General features: G+C 37.5%; 8 protein-coding genes across 8 annotated transcripts in view; 4 read left to right on the forward strand and 4 right to left on the reverse strand.

The window, feature by feature from the left end:
* Cbr-ttr-53 overlaps positions 1-1,542 on the reverse strand; it is a gene marked incomplete at both ends in the record, with an annotated part of 2,722 nt that extends 1,180 nt beyond the window's left edge. The window contains 3 exons of the mRNA XM_045235739.1: positions 1,115-1,217; positions 1,269-1,333; positions 1,417-1,542. Of these exons, the coding sequence (XP_045092388.1) occupies positions 1,115-1,217; positions 1,269-1,333; positions 1,417-1,542 (294 nt within the window). The remainder of the gene's footprint in view (positions 1-1,114; positions 1,218-1,268; positions 1,334-1,416) is intronic.
* A 1,090-nt stretch (positions 1,543-2,632) lies between these two features.
* On the reverse strand, positions 2,633-3,152 carry Cbr-ttr-54 (the record flags this gene model as incomplete). Its single annotated transcript, XM_002633676.1, has 3 exons — positions 2,633-2,726; positions 2,779-2,945; positions 2,994-3,152. 3 exons carry the CDS (start codon positions 3,150-3,152, stop codon positions 2,633-2,635), a joined length of 420 nt encoding a protein of 139 aa, XP_002633722.1.
* Positions 3,153-3,901: 749 nt separating this feature from the next.
* On the reverse strand, positions 3,902-7,120 carry CBG03408 (the record flags this gene model as incomplete). The annotated part of the gene is made up of 7 exons (XM_002633677.2): positions 3,902-3,950; positions 3,997-4,325; positions 4,370-4,639; positions 4,686-5,820; positions 5,867-5,974; positions 6,022-6,757; positions 7,093-7,120. The coding sequence occupies 7 exons, from the start codon at positions 7,118-7,120 to the stop codon at positions 3,902-3,904; spliced, it is 2,655 nt and encodes an 884-aa protein (XP_002633723.2).
* Positions 7,121-8,608: 1,488 nt separating this feature from the next.
* Cbr-tsp-12 lies at positions 8,609-9,673 on the forward strand (the record flags this gene model as incomplete). The annotated part of the gene is made up of 4 exons (XM_045235740.1): positions 8,609-8,668; positions 8,715-8,811; positions 8,859-9,550; positions 9,596-9,673. 4 exons carry the CDS (start codon positions 8,609-8,611, stop codon positions 9,671-9,673), a joined length of 927 nt encoding a protein of 308 aa, XP_045092389.1.
* A 572-nt stretch (positions 9,674-10,245) lies between these two features.
* Cbr-hpo-5 lies at positions 10,246-12,655 on the forward strand (the record flags this gene model as incomplete). The annotated part of the gene is made up of 5 exons (XM_045235741.1): positions 10,246-10,830; positions 10,876-11,342; positions 11,392-11,812; positions 12,155-12,256; positions 12,302-12,655. The coding sequence occupies 5 exons, from the start codon at positions 10,246-10,248 to the stop codon at positions 12,653-12,655; spliced, it is 1,929 nt and encodes a 642-aa protein (XP_045092390.1).
* A 1,044-nt stretch (positions 12,656-13,699) lies between these two features.
* Positions 13,700-14,463, forward strand: Cbr-gst-3 (the record flags this gene model as incomplete). Its single annotated transcript, XM_002633680.1, has 4 exons — positions 13,700-13,832; positions 13,878-13,970; positions 14,018-14,145; positions 14,194-14,463. The coding sequence occupies 4 exons, from the start codon at positions 13,700-13,702 to the stop codon at positions 14,461-14,463; spliced, it is 624 nt and encodes a 207-aa protein (XP_002633726.1).
* Positions 14,464-14,721: 258 nt separating this feature from the next.
* Positions 14,722-15,063, reverse strand: CBG03412 (the record flags this gene model as incomplete). The annotated part of the gene is made up of 2 exons (XM_002633681.1): positions 14,722-14,837; positions 14,889-15,063. 2 exons carry the CDS (start codon positions 15,061-15,063, stop codon positions 14,722-14,724), a joined length of 291 nt encoding a protein of 96 aa, XP_002633727.1.
* A 2,194-nt stretch (positions 15,064-17,257) lies between these two features.
* On the forward strand, positions 17,258-18,145 carry CBG03413 (the record flags this gene model as incomplete). Its single annotated transcript, XM_045235742.1, has 2 exons — positions 17,258-17,379; positions 17,431-18,145. 2 exons carry the CDS (start codon positions 17,258-17,260, stop codon positions 18,143-18,145), a joined length of 837 nt encoding a protein of 278 aa, XP_045092391.1.
* Positions 18,146-18,450: the final 305 nt, after the last annotated feature.

An 18,450-nucleotide genomic window follows, 5' to 3' on the forward strand; every position in this document is an offset into this window, starting at 1 on the left:
TTCAGTCGTCACCAAATGGATCCCAGTCAATGACAAAAGTCTGGCAGCTGCGATTTTCACCGCTGGAAATCAACTTTCTGGAATATTCGGAAACATTCTCATCGCAGAGTTATGCGCCAGCCCTGTATTCGGATGGAGCTATATTTTGAACAGTGCTAGCCTTTCTGGAATCTCATGGTTGATTCTTTGGCATATGACAGTTATGGCCTCTCCCCCTGAGAGTACATGGATTCACGCTACACAGTTGGATAATCCAGCCGATCAGATTCCTCCAAAGCGCGTATCGGTGTCCGTAAAGTTCGTGGTCACTGCATTCTCAGAGTTATTTTTTTATTTACGGTGCTCGAAAAGTAGTTGAGCAGCTGAAATGAAATTCTGAACAGATTCGTATCAAGTACTCACAGTGAATTCCGCCAATCTTCAAAATAAAAATCGCCATCACTTCAGCTCCCCACTCAAATATGCCTTCTTGATTTTTTGCTTCAACTCCACGTTCAAAGCAGCTTTAAATCTGAGTAGTTAAAGTTCACGTTTCAATCAGGAATTATTCGAACTATTTTCCCCACTGAGAGAAACACAGAAATGAAGTTGCTTCTTTTCGGTGTTTTTACGTGTCTTTTCTTTCTACACAGAAAAGAAGTTACTTCGTTTCTGTGTTTTTTTTGTTGATAATTTGTCTTTTTTTCTTTTATAGTTGATGATCTAAATAAATAATTTTCACGTGAACATGAATAATTAATTACTATTGTAACCATTGAAAAATAATCGATTGGAATAGAACACAGGAAATAGTTTCCTACTGTACACTACTCTATTTTTAAGTAAATTTGCACCGAAACATCAGATCAGATTACTTTTATTGACTCTAATATATTCTCTGGAAAAACACATAAAAGTATATTTTTTACTAAAAAAATTGACTAAATTTGATATTATCAAATTTAGTTGAATTGAAAATATTGATTCTGGAAGAAACTATGGCCGGGCCTGCGAAGGCCTGCCAGGAATTTACAAGTATGCTGTAGTTGCTTCTGAACAAAGGCTACTAATTTTTAGTCGGGTAAAAAACTATCCCGAAAAGTGTTTGATTATCCTACAAAACAAAAAAAGTTACCTCAATGTATGGTTCTGGAACATTCTTGATTCCTGGAATCCAATCGAAGTCATCCCCACACCCATCCAATTGGAACCGTCCATCGTCATTCGAGAATGTAACCCTGAAAAACGAAATTTCAGATGAAAACAATACTGATAAAATATAATCATACCCCATCAAATCATCTGGATCAATCATTTGAAGTGGTCCCGGTCCATCTCGATCCCAGACACGAACCTAGAAAAGAGAGAATGAGTACGTGACAGGAAGAACAAATTGGTATAGCATATCACATAATGGAATAGATAAGAAAACCTAACCTCCACATTGAGATTCTTGGTCGGATCACTTTGACATTCGACTTTTCCAAGTACCCAAACGCATTCTCTACCGGCGAGAGATAAGGGGAAAATGGAGATGCAGAGATAGATAAGATGTTTTAGCATGGTCTTTCGTAGGTTAAACCTGGAAATGAATGGATGAAGAGAATTAAAATTGAAAAAATTGTAGTAAATGGATAAGGAGAGCTATATTAACACAAACCGTATATTTTCGATATATAACACTTTGAATGAATCAATTTAGGTTTTCATCAACAACGCGTTTGCGGATTAGGAACGGATTTACTATGGACATGTTATTATTTCGAATGACATGTCGATATTTTGAAACATTAAACTCTAAAAAATAGAGATATCAGGTGAGAATGAATCATCAATTTGTCACCGAGATTTAGTTACAGTGCTTGAAAAAAGATCAACCGAACTACATTGGAAATAAGAAAATTTTGATTTCTTATGATTGATGCCTCCAACTGACAATAGAATCCTGAATGACATCTACAATGTTTTCAAACTAAAGACTCATGAAACAATCAATCGAAAACTGAAGGAAGGAACTAATACGAGACCCTAATTGAAATTCTTGATTCATTTTAAACAGTTAAAATTGCCAAAACAAACAAAAAAAAATAGGAAAGTGTATTAAGATGTACAAAGAGAAAGTTGTAAGTATTCCTGAAACCAGTTTCTTTTCTGAAACCGAAACGTCGGTATAGACCTCGCCAAATATATGGAAAACTACAAAAGATTTTTGGTAGATAACGAAAGTTAGTGAATTTCCTCAAAAAAAAAGAACCAATAACCATAGTCAAATGGTGTTCTATCCTTATTATCTTTGGAAGCGAGTCTATCGATGAAAACTGGATACTCCGCCGATAAAACAGAAATCAGAATGAATGAGAATATGTGGAGAAAATCGATCGAGATGAAGAAGAAATCTTGTGGGAAAAAGAAGGAATTAGTCATCGAAAAGCGATCTACTACTGACTGGTTTCTGGTGATTCCGACCCATTTTTAATGAAGGTCACAGCTATTTTTTCTTTTGATTGATGAATTTGGAAAATTTTCTATCTCTCTTCAAATTAGGAGGTCAAATATATTACGGTCCAAACCAGTCAACCAACGACTTGATAGAATATCAGTGTTACAAATTTATTAAATACAATCAATTTCAATTAAAGAATTATATAATTTTTTAACCCAAAATGATAGGATGTTTCGTGAAATAATCATTGGTCTCTGGAACGAACACCTTCATATTCCTCGGATGGGCATATGTGACTTCCGCTCTAAATATTTTATATGTCAAATAAAGTTTATGTTATTACTTTGGAAACTTACCTTCCCTTACAGTAGTGACGAATTTTGAGATAGAATTCTGGTTCGTTTTTTACGAAGAGAAAATCGACATCAGAAGCGCATCCTTCCACTTTGAACGTTCCATTATCTTCGGCAGAGGTGATTGTTCTTCCAGCCAAATCATCATCGACGAAAAGGGTTAGGGGAAACTGAAAATATAATTTTAAACCAGTCTTTGTTTTCTGTAAATCACTTACAAAGGAACGATCCTTGTCCCAGATCTCTACCACAACATTCTCTAACTTTGTTGGGTCAGAGCAGTGGAGTTTTCCAACGAACCACGCACAGTTGTTGGCTGCAGAACACAAAAGAACCAATGAGAAAAAGAAGGAAACTTTAGTCAAAAAGATTCGCATTTCTGTAAAAGTTATATTCGAGCTGTATTCAGAAGTAGTTTTTTCTTCGATTTTCAAGGGAAGGAATAGCCAGATTAAATGAAAACAGTGAGCAAGAAAGAGAAGAATGACTCAAGACAAACGGCGGCGTGCTCGCGTGCATTGTTTACCCAAGCTCTTGGGTTACCAAATGGTCACTTTTTAGCACCTCGTCGTCGTCTCACGAAACAAAGAAATTTGTATTCGATGATAACTTCTATTCATATTTAATAGATTCGCTGTTGAACTGCAGGCTGAGAACTTTAAAAATCAATCTTGTCTACTGGGAGCCCAGCAGTCACGTCTTTCTAGAGCCCTGATGGGAGATATGTGGGAAACTTTTTCAATCGGAAACGAAATACCACGAGCTTCTGGGAGACACGAGGCACAAAGATGATCATCAGGTCGCTCAAAAAAAGAGGAGGGAATGGGAACAGTTGCTCTATGCCTTTCTCAACACCACCGGATCTCTTGCATCTGGAGCTCGATTTTCTGGAGCTCAGTTTTTAACATATTGTAGACGGTTTCTATCAGAATAATGTTACCATCATTCGAGGTCAATTTATTCTTTCCCAAGTATAGCTATGAACACGAACGCACAATAAATTATAGGCAAAACACCAATTGAAACATACATCACAATTAAAAACTCCATAAACATTAAATTAAGCATGCGACATTTCGAATACTCCACAGCGAACATCAACAGGCCAGAATATTCTAAGAAGAGATTATACGACAGCAGAGATAACCAGATCGGACACGAGTGGTTCATTCGATCTGAAAATGCGGATTCACAGAAAGAATAAAAATGTTAAGAACTCACTTGATTATTATGTTCATTGCAATAGAGTTATCACTTGGGTCAATGGCGACAGTTGCTTTAGAAAGAACGTCATATCCTCCACGGAAAACTCCGGAGAGATAAACAGTATGTTGTGTTTTTCCTTCAGGTACCCGATCTGATCTTTCACACGGAACGAGACCAAGAATTTCGGATACTTTCTTGACAGCATCAGGAATGTTTTCAACAGTTGACAGCTGGAATGTCTCTTCCCTTGTTGCATCATCTCCTAGTGCTTCCCAGGCTGACGCAAATGCTGTTTTAGCAACACTCTGAACAGAATCCGACACGTTCACATCGACTTCTTCCAACTGAAACATTTTTTTTTAGATGGAATACCCATTTAGTTTCCTACCACATAGGTTTGATCATAAGTGTCATCTGAATCTGGCTCTCCAGACGTCGGATCCACATCCATCACCTTAAACTTCAAAATAGCTCCCAATGATCCAGCAATTGCTCCGGAATCCGGGAATTCAAGAAGAGAATAGGCGGAATGTACTTCTCCGTATGGTAGCTTTTCGATTATAATAGTATCCTTGGTCTCCCATTCGCCATCTGGATCTTCCAATTCAACAGATACGTCAAGAAGAAGTTGGTCATTCATTGTGTTTTTACATTCGAACTGAAAATTTGACGGTTTTTTTTCTGAAAATAGAGCAACTGATCACCTGCAAGACCATGGCGTTGGCGAATGTGTGTTTGATCATGTGAACAGTGTATTCAGCAATAGATTCGGTGAGCGCGATTCTAGCAGATGACTTGAAAACTGGACCAAGAGCAGCGAATTGAGGGATAGCGGCGAGCTGTGCAGCATAAGGCTCGACCTTCGGAGCTTTCGGCTTCTCCTCTTCTTCAACAAGTTGTGGAACACGTTTTTCTGGTTGGGAAAGAGCTTGCTGAGTAACTGGAACCGTTCGCAAATCGAATGGTGAAGAATATGTTTGAGAGCGGAGATAATCCAAAATTTTGAGCTCAAGACCTGATGGTGATACTTGAAGGCCATCCAGAATGAAGTTATGAATAAGAGACTCAGATGCTTCTGTCAACATTTTCAGGTAGAATGTGGCACGGTCTCGAACTTCATCGTCAGAATCCAAAAGGCATCGCTTAAGGAGAACCTGGATCGAAGGGCGGAGATCAGAACACTGAGCTCCGAACTTTGCAAGCGCCGTAACTGCAGCTGCTCGAACCTTTGTGCTCTCCAGGATCACACGATTGTAGATAAAACGGATGTAGCTCGATGGGTTAGGGGTTTTTGGTGCTTCTCTTCCCAATAGATGGAGTACTCGAGTAGAAAGATTATCGTGCTCACAATCCTCAATGAACTCGCACAAATGAGCCAAACCAGCAACTTTAGCGTCTGGATTCTCCTCGATGATAGCAATGATAGTCTCGACGATAGCTTTTTTGTAATCATAGCTGCCGTCATTGCGAAGCATCTTAGCTAGGAATGGCATCATGACTGTATGCTTGCGTGGATAGCGAGAACAAAGAGAACGAATGGCGTCGACAACAACAATCTTGAATTCGTCAGAAATTTCGTTGACGAATCCAGAAATTTGTTGCATCAGTCTCTCTACACTGGACTCGGCACCAGTCTTCAACAGAGTTGTGATTGCAAGAGTTGCAATAGATCTGTTTGAATCAGTGATAAACTTTTCGAGGTCCACGTTGCAGCTCATAACAGCGTTTGGATGAGCCATTGCCACCTTGTTGAGCGTACGAACTGCGGCGAAGCGGACAGCAGCTTTAGGCGATGTGCAGCACATCTGAAGAGCAGTGATGGCTGGTTGAATTTCTGACCTACAAACATGTGATTATTGATAAATATTGAATACACTGATCTTACGGTGTTGTCTGGGGAAGAGAAACAATAGCTCTAGCTGCTTCATAGACAACCATCTCGCTCTTGTGGCGGAGGCATGACTCGATGAATGTGAAGACTGAAGAATCTGGTCTGAAAAATTACTAACTGAAAAGCATGAAGTTTTTTGAAAGTCTTACTGGTCATCATCTACAAGGCATCTGGTGGCGATACGGATGAGATAGCACACGGCGTATGGACTTCGAAGAGCGTTCTTACTGAACTTTTGTACAAGTTTGTTAACAGCAAGGCGATCATTGGCACGGATTTGATAGAGAAGAGCAAGAGAATGATATTGAACCATGTGATTGTCAGATGAGACAGCTTCTTGAACTTCATTGGCCCAGCGACGAACAACTTCGGAAGATTTACGCATAAGATGAATAGATGAAGCAATTGCGGATGATGAAATTGCGCTGTTACGATCGACGATAGCCTGTTTCATGTATCGCTCGATAGTTTGCAACATTCCGGTGTCCGTGATTTTGCAAAGAGCTCGTATGGCTGCGGCTCTGTACAAATCTTCTCTTCCGGTCATGTCTTTGGTGAGACTAGAGGTCACAATGATAACATCATCGGAGACTTCAGCCAGTTCTTTCACAGCCAAGTAAATCATCCGACGAAGATTCACATCTTTGCTTTGCCATAACTTCGTTACTCCGAAGAAGGCTTCCGTAGCCTCAGTTCTTCCGATCGGTTCTCCTTGCTGAATGATGTAGATCAACTTAGTCAGGCTATGGGTGCATTTTTTGATATTAATCGGTGTTTCGTTGAAAGCACGGCATTCCTGCAGCACCGAAGTTTTGTCTAGGTGGGCATAGACGTTTCCGCCTGACTCCTCGTCTTTCTTGTTTGTCTTCATTCTAGAAGATTGAGCTGAAATAGACAAGATAATGATGTAGATTTAGAAGAATGTTCAAATGGTCAAAGGATATAGAAGCTCTATAGAAGTCTGAATACTAAAAAATTAATGAAAAGGACTGTTCTATGTTATGGAATAAATCCTATAGAACCGTTGAAAGTTTAATATAAATAACAGTGTCTTGATTTTTTATTAAATATAAAAGGGTCAACTTAAATGGGTAAAAACGAACTACGAATGTTGTGTAGGAGCAATAAGAGAGTCATGCAGAAAATTGGATAGGTTAACTAAATGGTATAATAGAAGGAACGGACAGATACCAATCACGAGACAACACTTTTTAGATTACCTCCTTTTGTTTTTGGAGCTCCGCTCATTTTCACGTGAAAAGGACCTTTCACCTAAATTTATCTGTAATTAGGTTCGGATATAATAATCACCACATTCAGTTAGAGTTAATGAAAAAAGTTTGTTAACAATTTAGAAAATTTTCGGCTTGTTAGGAACTTTATCTATGTTAAAAAGGCAAAACCTTAGTCGAAAAAGCAGCGCCGATGCTACGTGTAATGTCTGTGATCCGACGTTGTGTGTTGGGTCCTGGACGCAAACACTCGCTGCTGACCGTAATCTTGTTGGAAATTAGTCATTTCTATGTTTCAGCTGTGGACCTTCGATTTTCTTCTTTTTGGCTCCGCTTTGTTGTTATGAGCGTTAATTTTTTTTTCCTGAATAAAACTCTTGAGTATCTAAGTAATTAGGTCATGTAAGCATGCACACTTGTGCAAAGTGCAATTCGTTCATAATTCAAAAGTCTCATGAATTATTGAAAAGTTTCTCCGTATTCCCAGAGAGGAGAGACCACATTGCAAGCTGTTGTACGCCACCATTTATCAGATTTGCATCAAAGCTCCCCAGAGGTCTCGAACAAAGATGCTAGTTTTTTTGCGCTTGCAGTGTGTTGTCTAGCCGAGTTTTTTTTTCTGTAAATATGTTGCAACACCCACAAATTCTCTATATTTATAAGTCCTTCGATTGTACCCCTTTGGAATCAGTATTGTCGGAATTATAAAACTGCGATCTGCGGTGTGCAAAACACTCAATTTTTGTACTGAGTCTGCATACACCGAAGTCGCAGTTTTATAATTCCGTTACACCTTCATATATAATGTTCAGTCTGAAAATATCAATTTTTCCCATGTGACTTTTTCCCAAAGGAACTCCTTTTCTTCCGTAAATTCTTCATATCGTCTTTCAAACTTTTCGATACCCTAACCTATCCGTTTTTCACCAATTCAAGGGCGTATTTCGCTTCCCTTCACATAATTACCCTCTTCTTACTTCTTCTACTCCCTCCTGCCGCCTTGTTCGAAAAGAATGAAAACCGGTGGCAAAATGATTCAAACTATTGATTGATTTGATTTACTTTACCATTGGTTTTCTTTCTATCTTCTCACTTCTATCATCTGCATCAATGAAAAAGATGTAGGCGAAATAATTTCTGCAAATCCTGCCAGGCCACACTGGAGAAAATGAGAAAGAGGCGACTAGTAACAAGATAACGTATTACGCTTCTCTCCGTCTCTCAGATTCCTGAATCCATTATTTCGTATAGAATACTGAAAGGAAAGGAGCGGAAGCTAAGAAGAACATTTTTCTTGGAACATTCTGTTTGCACATTCTTCGTCTCTATTGACATTTTATGTGAATCATCGGTCACTTTTCTTTTTTTTTCTTCCTGTTCCCTGCAAAGAATCTCTTACAAAATTCTTCGTTTTTGTTACAACATTTTAATTATATATGAATAGTTAATTTTCAGCAAAATTGCTCTTCGGCCAGAACACCAACGGCCACTTCTTGCCCCACAAATGGCGAATCGACGCCAGCCAGTACCACAAAGAGCGCAACAACGGGTATATAGACAATCTGTGAGTAAACATGCTATTCTTCAATTTCATTATTACGAAGTTTAAGCAAATTCGATATGCTCCTGGCGCTGGAGGGGAATCTGAAATTAGTTGCTGCGTGAAGTATTCCGTATTTAGTTTCAATGTAATATTTTTCTTACTGGGTGAGTCGATTCTTTATAAAATCATATAGCTGTTATTCGTATTCTAGGTTTCGGACTACTGCTCTTTGGAGTGTGGGCTCAAATTGAGAAAGATACGTTTGTAAATCTCCTCAGTAAAGCCTCAAAGCTTTATCTCGATCCTACATGGCCTCTTCTGATCGTTGGATTCCTGACATTCACCATAGGCTTCAGTGGATGTGTCGGATCGCTTCGCGAAAACACTTCTTTTCTCACGTTCTATTCAACGCTACTAGGACTTCTGCTCATTGCTGAAATATCGGCTGGAGTTTTTGCCTACGCCTGTCGAGACCAGCTAGACAACTACATCAGAAATCTCCTTAACGACGTAGTGGTTGGATATCGAGACGATCCAGATCTTCAATTATTGATTGACTCAATGCAAGAAACATGGATGTGCTGTGGAATTAACGGAGCTGATGATTGGGATAGGAACACGTATTTCTCAATTGAAGCTAGAGAAGTAGCATCCCCAGAAGCTGGAGGAGTACCCTTCTCATGCTGCATCAACAGTAGCAAGCTGGAATTCAAGAACTATTTTTGTGGCCACGGAGTTCGATTAAAGCCCGAAAGTCACATGGCAGCGCATTTGGCCGCGCAAAGAGTCATGGCTCACACATCGTCAATCTACACTGAAGGTTGTCTACCGAAACTACAACTTTGGCTTAATAACAATATGCTATTGGTAGCTGTTTCGATGGTTATCATTGCAATAATACAGGTAAGCATCAATTTTTCAATCATTAAACAAAATACAAAATTGCAGGTGCTCGGTATTTGTTTCGCTCAAAATCTCAAATCGGATATTCTGGCTCAACGGGCGAAATGGTACTACACTCATTAATAAATTAATCAACGATTTCTTGCACATCCTCTATGATATTCACTTCTACACAGCTTCGAATTACCAAAAAATGCCGGTCACACATCATCGCACACTTTGCAAAATACTATCACGATTCTCTCATTTTTCTTTATGTCACAATTTCATCAATTTGTTCCATTCTTGTTCCAAACTCCACATTTTTACTGGTACCATACTTGTGAGATTTCAATAAAGAATACTTTCGTTTTCATTGTTGATAAATTTAATAGTATTATGTAGTCCCTAGAAGCTCAGTCAGTATATAATAATTGTTTAAATGGCTGGTTATGAGTGACATTTGAAGAATGACGGAAGAGAAAGTAGCAACGTATGATCCGCCAACGAGTTTGAAGCAAACAATTTTCAATTTCATATTAGGACGACAAATAGATTCAGAAGAAAAAAATGAAGGAAAAATTACGGTATAGTCTGAAAGTCATAACAAAATAAAACGGGTTTTGAAGGAATCTTTCATCAAATACGTGCGAGCTGAGCGTTTTTACAAGCTCTCCGCTTCGCTTTCCTTTGTGATTCTCGTTTTTCTCATTGGAATGCCAATGTGGTACCTCACAACGTCGACTTATCGTGCTCCATTTCCAACCTTCCCTGCAAATAGATCAATCACTGTTGAAGTTCGTATAAACTTTGCAATAGCATCCGATGAAATGGGTGAAGATGTTCAAAAAGTAATGCCGGAGTTAGAATACAACATGACAACGAAGGAAGTTGTGGCTCCGTTGGATTTTCAATGGAGAACTCGTTTCATTGGAGTACGAAAGTTTGACGATCTTGAACGAGATCATTCATTGAAAGTTGAAGAAAAAGAAGAGTTCTTCGATGTCTTCATATGCTTGGTTTCAGAAAAAGTAAAGCTCGTTATTTCAAAAAAGCATATAAATTTTGATTTTGAGGACTGGAAGCACTATTCTGCGACGCGTGTTCAGTTGGGAATAGGAAAATGGAACTTCGTTCAATGGCCAGAAAAGTCGGAAGAGAAAGCAAAGGCATCTAGTAGAATCACGGAATTAGTGTCAGACACACTTATAGATGTACCCCATTTGAATTCGATTGTGAGGAGAGATCTTCGTCAGAAAATGCAACCATGGCAAATTGCTGCTCTCCCGCTTTCACATCAGGTTTTGACGGCTCATTTTTTCATTTTTTCAGTATTTTGATTTCAGAAAAGATTAGTATGGGACTCAGCACCGCTGGCAACCAACTATCATATTCAAGTGATCCATCTTCATGAGAACACTGAAATTCCAACTGAATCACTTGAACAACAAAAACGAACAGCTGCTGCTTTGAGAAAATTTGCAGAGAAAGTTCAAGGAGTCACTAGAGTTGATGTTTCGATTGAACATTTATGGGATTTCGAACCAACTACACAATTCTTGGCAAAAGACGTTCAGGAGAGATGGACATTGACACATTCTGCGATGGAAGAGTTAATTAAGAAGGTGGATGCTCAAATGCAAACGAGTTTGGTACAAGGAACAGTGCTTCGATTTGTAGTTCTGGAAACATCAGAGCCCGTTGTGGTTCTCGATGAAACTGGAGAAGATATTGATGGAGTGGCTGTTGCTTCATGGGGAGCTGTTTTACCTAGGAACGAAGCAACTGAATCAAAGGCCATAGCTGCTATGAGGTTAGAGAAATCCAAACAAATCGTTTTTGATAGAATGTAAACATTCCAGAATTCAAATGGGAATGGATGCTGAACTCTTAATTGGATGGCACCGTCCTTCAGTTGCCCTCTGCCAGTGGGAGGTTGCTCGTGCGAGACTCCGTGCTTCTGTTGACAACGCCATGCGAGCTGCCAGTGCTGTTCGGGCACTAGATGAACTTGCACATAAAATTTCGAATATCGCAATCAACGATGACGTTGCTGGCAGAGCTACACGAGCTGTGAATATTCTGGACGAAGTTGTTCGTCCAGGAAAACGACTTGATTTCGAAAGTCTACTCGAAGCACGCCGTCTTGCAGATTCTGCAAATTATGACCATTCTCTTCTTGCTATGTTATATTTCCCAATGGATCAAAGAACAGCGGTTCTCATTCCTCTCGCTGTTCCAATCGTTCTACCTATTTGTAAACTTATTTTTGAAATCAGCATGGTGATATTCAGGGGATTTCTGTGATAACTGAATTTATAATTTCATTTGTATATTTTACGGGACACAAATCATTGTGACAAATGTACTAGTTTTACTTTTTTATGTCGATCTGTTAATATTATAATAAATGTTTAAATTTTAAACTCGTGAACTTGAAACGTGGATCGAATTTTAAAAGTATCATCAAAATACGAATCAAGCGAAGGCAAAGAGCATTTTTACACTACTAATCGCCCTCTTGCTTCTCTTCGGACTATGTTGAAATCTCCTACTTCACGCAATAACCTTCTTACTTCCAGGGTAAGGTGGAAACTATTTCATATCAATGGACAATTTTTTCAGGAAGGTCAGCGTACTCAAGTTCCAGAAGGTGGTGAACTGGTATGCTATCGGAATGAAGAAAATCAACACCTCTTTCTGAAAGTCGAATACTCGCGGGAAACGGTACGTTGAAATTTTTGATGACCCAGTTAAATGCTTGATTTCCAGATGATCAAACTTTCATCTTCGATTCTTTGCCACCAGCGACCCACAGGACTCAAACAAATAGCTGAAGAGATGCCTGAACTGCTAGGACTACCCCATCCAATCCCTATGACTGCATCTTCGCCAATTCTTGAACACTCGTCTAATCATAAAATCAATTCTTATCACGAACACTCGCCATGTCATCTGTTCAGTCCAGTGCGCGGACCTGTTACGGAAGCTGATGAAGCGTCAAGAGTTTTGAGTAACCAGCGAGAACTACAGAAACGGATTCAACTGATGACATTGCAAGAAGAATTGACACCTCGTAGATGCTTGATCGATTGCTTCGACACGTCTTCAGTTCTTGGAATTTGAAATTCTTAGTTCACATGATTCGAATGCCAATAAATATTTATATTATAAAAACTGTTGTCTGACTTGTTTCTTTGAAATTCCTAAACTCTCAATCTCTCAAGTTTTCCAATTCGAAAAATCGGAAATGCAGAAATTTGAAAGCCCGAAAATTCTGAATTTCAAAAATTAGAAAATTCGGAGATTCAAAAGTTCGGAAATTCAAAAATTCAGGCATTGAAAAGTCTCCAAAAAAAATTCCGCAATCCGGAATTTTGAAATTTAAAAAATCAAAGTTAGGAAAGTTAGAAATTCCTATATTCGAACATCCAGATATTTGGATATCAAAAATTCACCATTAAAAAACTGCAAAAATCACAGAAACTGAAATGTTCAGAGACTTAGACATCCTGAAATTTAGACATGCGGAAAATCAGAAATCCAAAGAACTTGAATTCAGAATTTCAGAAACCCAGAAACTTAGAAATTCAGACAGTGAGAAATTCAAGTATTCCAAAGTTAAAGATTCATGAATTTCAATTTCCAAATTTTCAAATTTTCAAATTCCTGAATTCAATACCGCCTGAATTCTAGAACTTTAAATTCTTTGAATTCTGGAAATTGAGAAATTGAAAAGTTATCGAATTTCTGAAACTCGGAACTATCTGAATTTTTGGATTCCGAATTTTTGGATTTCCCGAGTTTTGCTATCACTCGATTTCTAGAATTCAGGTTTACTAAATCTCTGAATTAACACATTTTTGAATTGCACAGAGCAAAAATTCTTTGACTGCATTCCACCAAAAAGTACTGGTAACACCAACATTGAAAAATCACATGGAAAAGAGTGTTGAAGTGATTTCTACCTTGTATATGATTTTTCCTCAACTTTCAATTTTGGAATCAATAGAAAAACAATAAAGTTCCCCTCTGGCAAACAAATCTGTTGTTTACTCTTTGGATGAATGCTCACTGGTTGATTGTAATCTCTGCTGACAAAAAGAAGAGCAGTGCACACTTTTTCCTTTATCTCTTTATTATTGAAGAACTTTCTATATCGTGAGAGCAATGGTTCAGTATAAGTTAACATATTTCAATGCTCGCGGTCTTGCTGAAATCTGTCGACAATTATTTTATTTGGCAGGAGTGGAATTTATAGACGAGAGACTGGATGAAGAAGGATTTGCTAAATTGAAATCAAGTGAGAATTTTTAAAATCGATTTTATTGAGTTTTTTAATTTGAAGGTCTGCCTACCGGACAGGTTCCCATTCTTTATATTGACAATGTTCCGTTCTCCCAGTCGACTGCTATTGCAAGATATTTGGCTAGAAAGTTCGGTGAGTCTTTTTCGTGTAAAAATAAATTATTAGTAAGCCCATTTCAGGATTCGTTGGCAAAACAGCGGAAGAAGAGTTGCTGGCAGACTCGATTGTTGACACATTCAAAGATTTCATTGAAAGTTTCCGAAAATATGTAGTTGCAGCTTTGACAGGAAAAGGAGAAGAAAAAATGGTGGTTTTTGTATTTAACAACGACCGATAATTTTTAGAAAAATTACAGAAAGAAATCAGAGAAAACATAATGAAACCAGCAGTGGCCTCCTACTTCCAATACCTAAACAAAATTTTGGAGAAGAGTGAATCTGGATTTTTGGTTGGATCTCAACTCACATGGGCTGATTTGGTAGTTGCAGATAATCTGACAACACTGATTAACGCAGAATTCATGGCCGTTGGGAAAGAAAAGATGTTGGCCGAATTCCGTGAGAAAATTATCGAAACTCCAAAATTGAAGGAGTGGATTGACAAAAGACCAGTGACCAGATTTTGAAATGTTTGAATTTTTTACTCTAATAAAACTGTTTTAGTTTTATTTTTTGCCCACATCTATGTTATTTTTCTACAGAAAGAACAATATCTGTACCTAATCAGGACACTGTGTAACCTTATTGAAAATTATAGTATGTTCAAATCTTTATTTCGTTCTGGGGAACCGCCAGATAGTGTTGGTATGAATCCAATAAAAACATTTTTTTCGCAATGAGAAAACATATTTTCAGACATATTAAAATTGAAAAATTCTGAGAATTCACACATTCTCTTCTCCACTTTCGCTGACGTCGTCTTCTTCTTCGTGTACCGTAGATAAGTTTCTATCAAACTTTTGCGTTTTCCTTTGAGTTGGAGACGCTTGCACTATTTTCTCTGGAATAGTTCGGGATAATTTAAATGAATCCCCGAAAACTGAAAACCTACCAATGGCAAGAGATTCGGCATATCCACTGTAGTTTCTAACTTGTACCAACTTCTTGGAAGCGATTTCTTTGTAGTTCGACTTATTTTTAAGGCATTCAGAATTGGATGAAGATGACACCTTCTGATTCTCAACGTCATCATCATCAGCCCATTGCACTTTACGTGGTCGTATCATTTTGTTTTGCTATCTGGAAAGAAAGAATATCTTCAAGGAAATATAAAATTCAACAAAAACGAAGAGCTAAAATAGTAAACAAGTCAACAAACAAGATGACCTAAATATACGAAATGGTTGGGTTTTATAGTCGAAAATGGGGGAATACCTTCAAACGTTTTATGAGCAAACACAGAGAGGGTGGATTCTATTTTTAATCTCGTTGTCAATAGTATCAGACATTAAAATTCAAATTCATCATAAAATTTCAGTCAAAACACACTTGTCTGAATTTCGATTTTTGTCAAAATGACCTAGAAAGTGACTGAAAATGACCACGGAGAGCTGAAAATACGAGTGAGATACTGGTTTTTTTGTAGGTGAAATTTGGGCACGGAAATGGACAACGTTTGATTTTTCGGTGGCATGATGATGGGAGTTATGGTTATGCAAATGAGGCCACGATTTTCAGAATTTTTCAGGGAAGTTTATTTTTTTGTATGGGGTGATCGATGAATAAAAAAGGTCTCGAGTGCCGACAAAACAAGTGACAAGAAAGAAAAAAAAAATTTTATAAGAAATTGATCCGTTTGTTTTGAACTAAATTGATTAATTATGAACTAGTAAGAATGCTGATTACCGTAAAACCTGTAATAGAAGGGCCCCTTAACATTTCACTTTGAGCAAATTTATATTATTCCCTGTCAAAGATATAAAAAAGTAGTCAAATAACAAATTATTCCTCACAATATCATATTCATTTTATCAGTTGACGGATTTTTGATATCAAGAAAAATTAGTTCGTACTTGACAGTATGGGGGCCCTTCTATTACAGGTTCTAAGGTATGAAGATGATGAAGTTAAAAATTAGAAACAAGTCTAGGAGTGATCTATCTGTACCACATATCAATGTTCCACAAGCGTTTTTATCATTGAAGTGACTGGTTTTATTTTTATAGATTTAATGTTTTCCTGGTTAGTTTATGACACGTGTTGTTGCAACAACTTACAGAAGCGGAATCGTTGAATTTTCGACTAACAACAGAACTTTGTTATTTTTTTGGGCAAATCAACAAAACGATTTTGTAGAATAAAAAACTTTGAAACTCGGTGTGGGATGTTGGAATTGTAGATTGAAGCTTATGGAAGAGAATGAAGCTGGGTGTGGAAATTGCAATTTGAAACGACAACACAGAAAAGTGAAAAATGTTTATATTTTTCCGTTTGACGCCCCCGAGGTGAAATGACAATGAAAGCACATTTTGATGGGGGAAAATTTCCATGGAATATGAAGAAAAATATAATAGGAGATGAATGGGGAAGAGAATGGTGTGACGAAGAACGTTTGAACTGTAAATATTTGAAGGGACGCGGGGTGAAGAATAATGATGTTGAACTGGAAGATCGGAATCAAGAAAAAGTGTGACGTAGCAAATATGTCTGGAACATAGATATTAGTTTCAAAGAACTTGACACATCAACGTTTTTCAGACACCTATTGAAAATTATCTGAAAATTGGCATACTTATACTTTAAGGCATAATCTTCCCGATGATAAAAAATTTTAGCCCGTTCTCAGCGGAATGCTGAAAAATTCTACTGGAAAGTTTAGCCGATTTCAGAAATGGGCGAGGCGCGGCTGAAGACCGCTGGAAAGACAACGATGATCCGTCGGCGAGCCACTCAACAATGTGGGATAGTTTTAATTTTTAGGATGTTTATCACAGTAGCTAAGAAACCGAATCCTAGCCATACGTTTTTCAAATTTTCATCAAAAACCTTTCTGCTACTCTAAACGAATGAATGGCGGCTGAGTAGTTGTGGGGATACCAAGGTGTGGTTTTTTCACTTTGGAATAAAATAATAACTTGATAAAATATCAAAAATCGATTTTTTGATCGGTCCTATCTTTTAAAAAATTATCTTATCGTTAATAAACTAAAACTTTTGGTTCTGGAAATTTCGAAAGTACTTGTACAAATTTAAAGCAAATTCTCAACTGGTATCTTAAAAACTTTCCTTTGTAAATATTGTTTTGTATCATCTTTTGTGGGTCAACTAAAAATGAAGTTACGTGAATTCCAACAATCATCGCTAATTGGTTAACTGCAATGCAGTTAATGACAACTCATTTTGGAGTGTCATCTGGAAGAAAGTGAGTTGCTACATTACAGGTTATTATCGATATTTATAGAAAGCTTAGATTAAGAAAAAATGAATTCAAAATTGGAAAATGGTCAAGATATCTTCTGTGGATCCATGAAACTTTTTACTGAACATTTCAATGAAATTCGGAAATCAACTATATCGTATGTCTCTATTCTGAATATTCCATGGTTTGTCTTTGAAGAAAAAGTGATTTTCAGACAAAAATTACTTTCTTTCAGGAACATGAAAGTGTCTGAAACTGACAAAAAACTGACTTTCAAATTATCATGTAATGAGAATACGGCGAACACAATGTGGAATTGTAAAGCAGATGTGGAAATTTATGTGAAACCGATTCTGGATGGAAAAATAGAATACTCGAAAATTGAGAAAGTTCTAGATGATCAGAAGACTTTCGATTACAAGAATAAACATATGGAAGTTAGTATTGGAGTAGATCAACTTGGTCTAGAAACTGAAACGTTGGAAAATTATCATTTCGAAGTGCAGACCAATCTTAGATTGAAAAGGATTTATGGATATCGAAAGAGGAAAGTTCTCGATTACACCGTCGAGCATCCAAGATTTTCCAATGGAGTCATCGTGATTGATGAAAGGAAAATATATGTCAACAAACAAATTCTGGCTATGCATTCCAAATATTTTAATAATCTGTTCTTTGGTGATTTCAATGAGAAAGGCCAATCAACTGTACAGATTCATGAAGTTTCATACGAGGGATTCATCACTTTTCTCGATTTTATTCATCCAACAGGACGTCGGATTGAGTCATCTTTTGTGGAAGGATTGATGGAAGTAGCGGATTTATTTATGGCTGATAGAGTGATGGAATATTGTGAAGAGTTTTTGATTAAAACGGAAATCATCGAAAAGGCACAGAAAATGATATGGGCTGAAAAATATTCTCTTCATAATTTAATGGTCGGTTCTTGATGCTAAACGCCTGAAATTTCAATAAATTTCAGAACGAATGTCTCCATACGTTCAAGTCAGTCAAATCTCTTCTTGAACTGAAAAAGTCGGATTTGTATTTTGACATTTCCGACGAAATCAAGTCTTCACTTCTGGAACGGGCTGTCCAACTTCACAAAGAAAAACACGCCCCCTCGAATGCAACTTCTTCTGTGTATATGTTTTAGATCGAACCGTGAAGAGAAACGCCGGTGGCCGTGGACGAAGGTCCCAAAAAAACAGCTACCTTAACCTATAAATATTTTAATCTATTTATCGTTTTCACT

This window comes from Caenorhabditis briggsae, assembly GCF_000004555.2.
Source record: "Caenorhabditis briggsae complete genome, chrIV, whole genome shotgun sequence".
NCBI lineage: Eukaryota > Metazoa > Nematoda > Chromadorea > Rhabditida > Rhabditidae > Caenorhabditis > Caenorhabditis briggsae.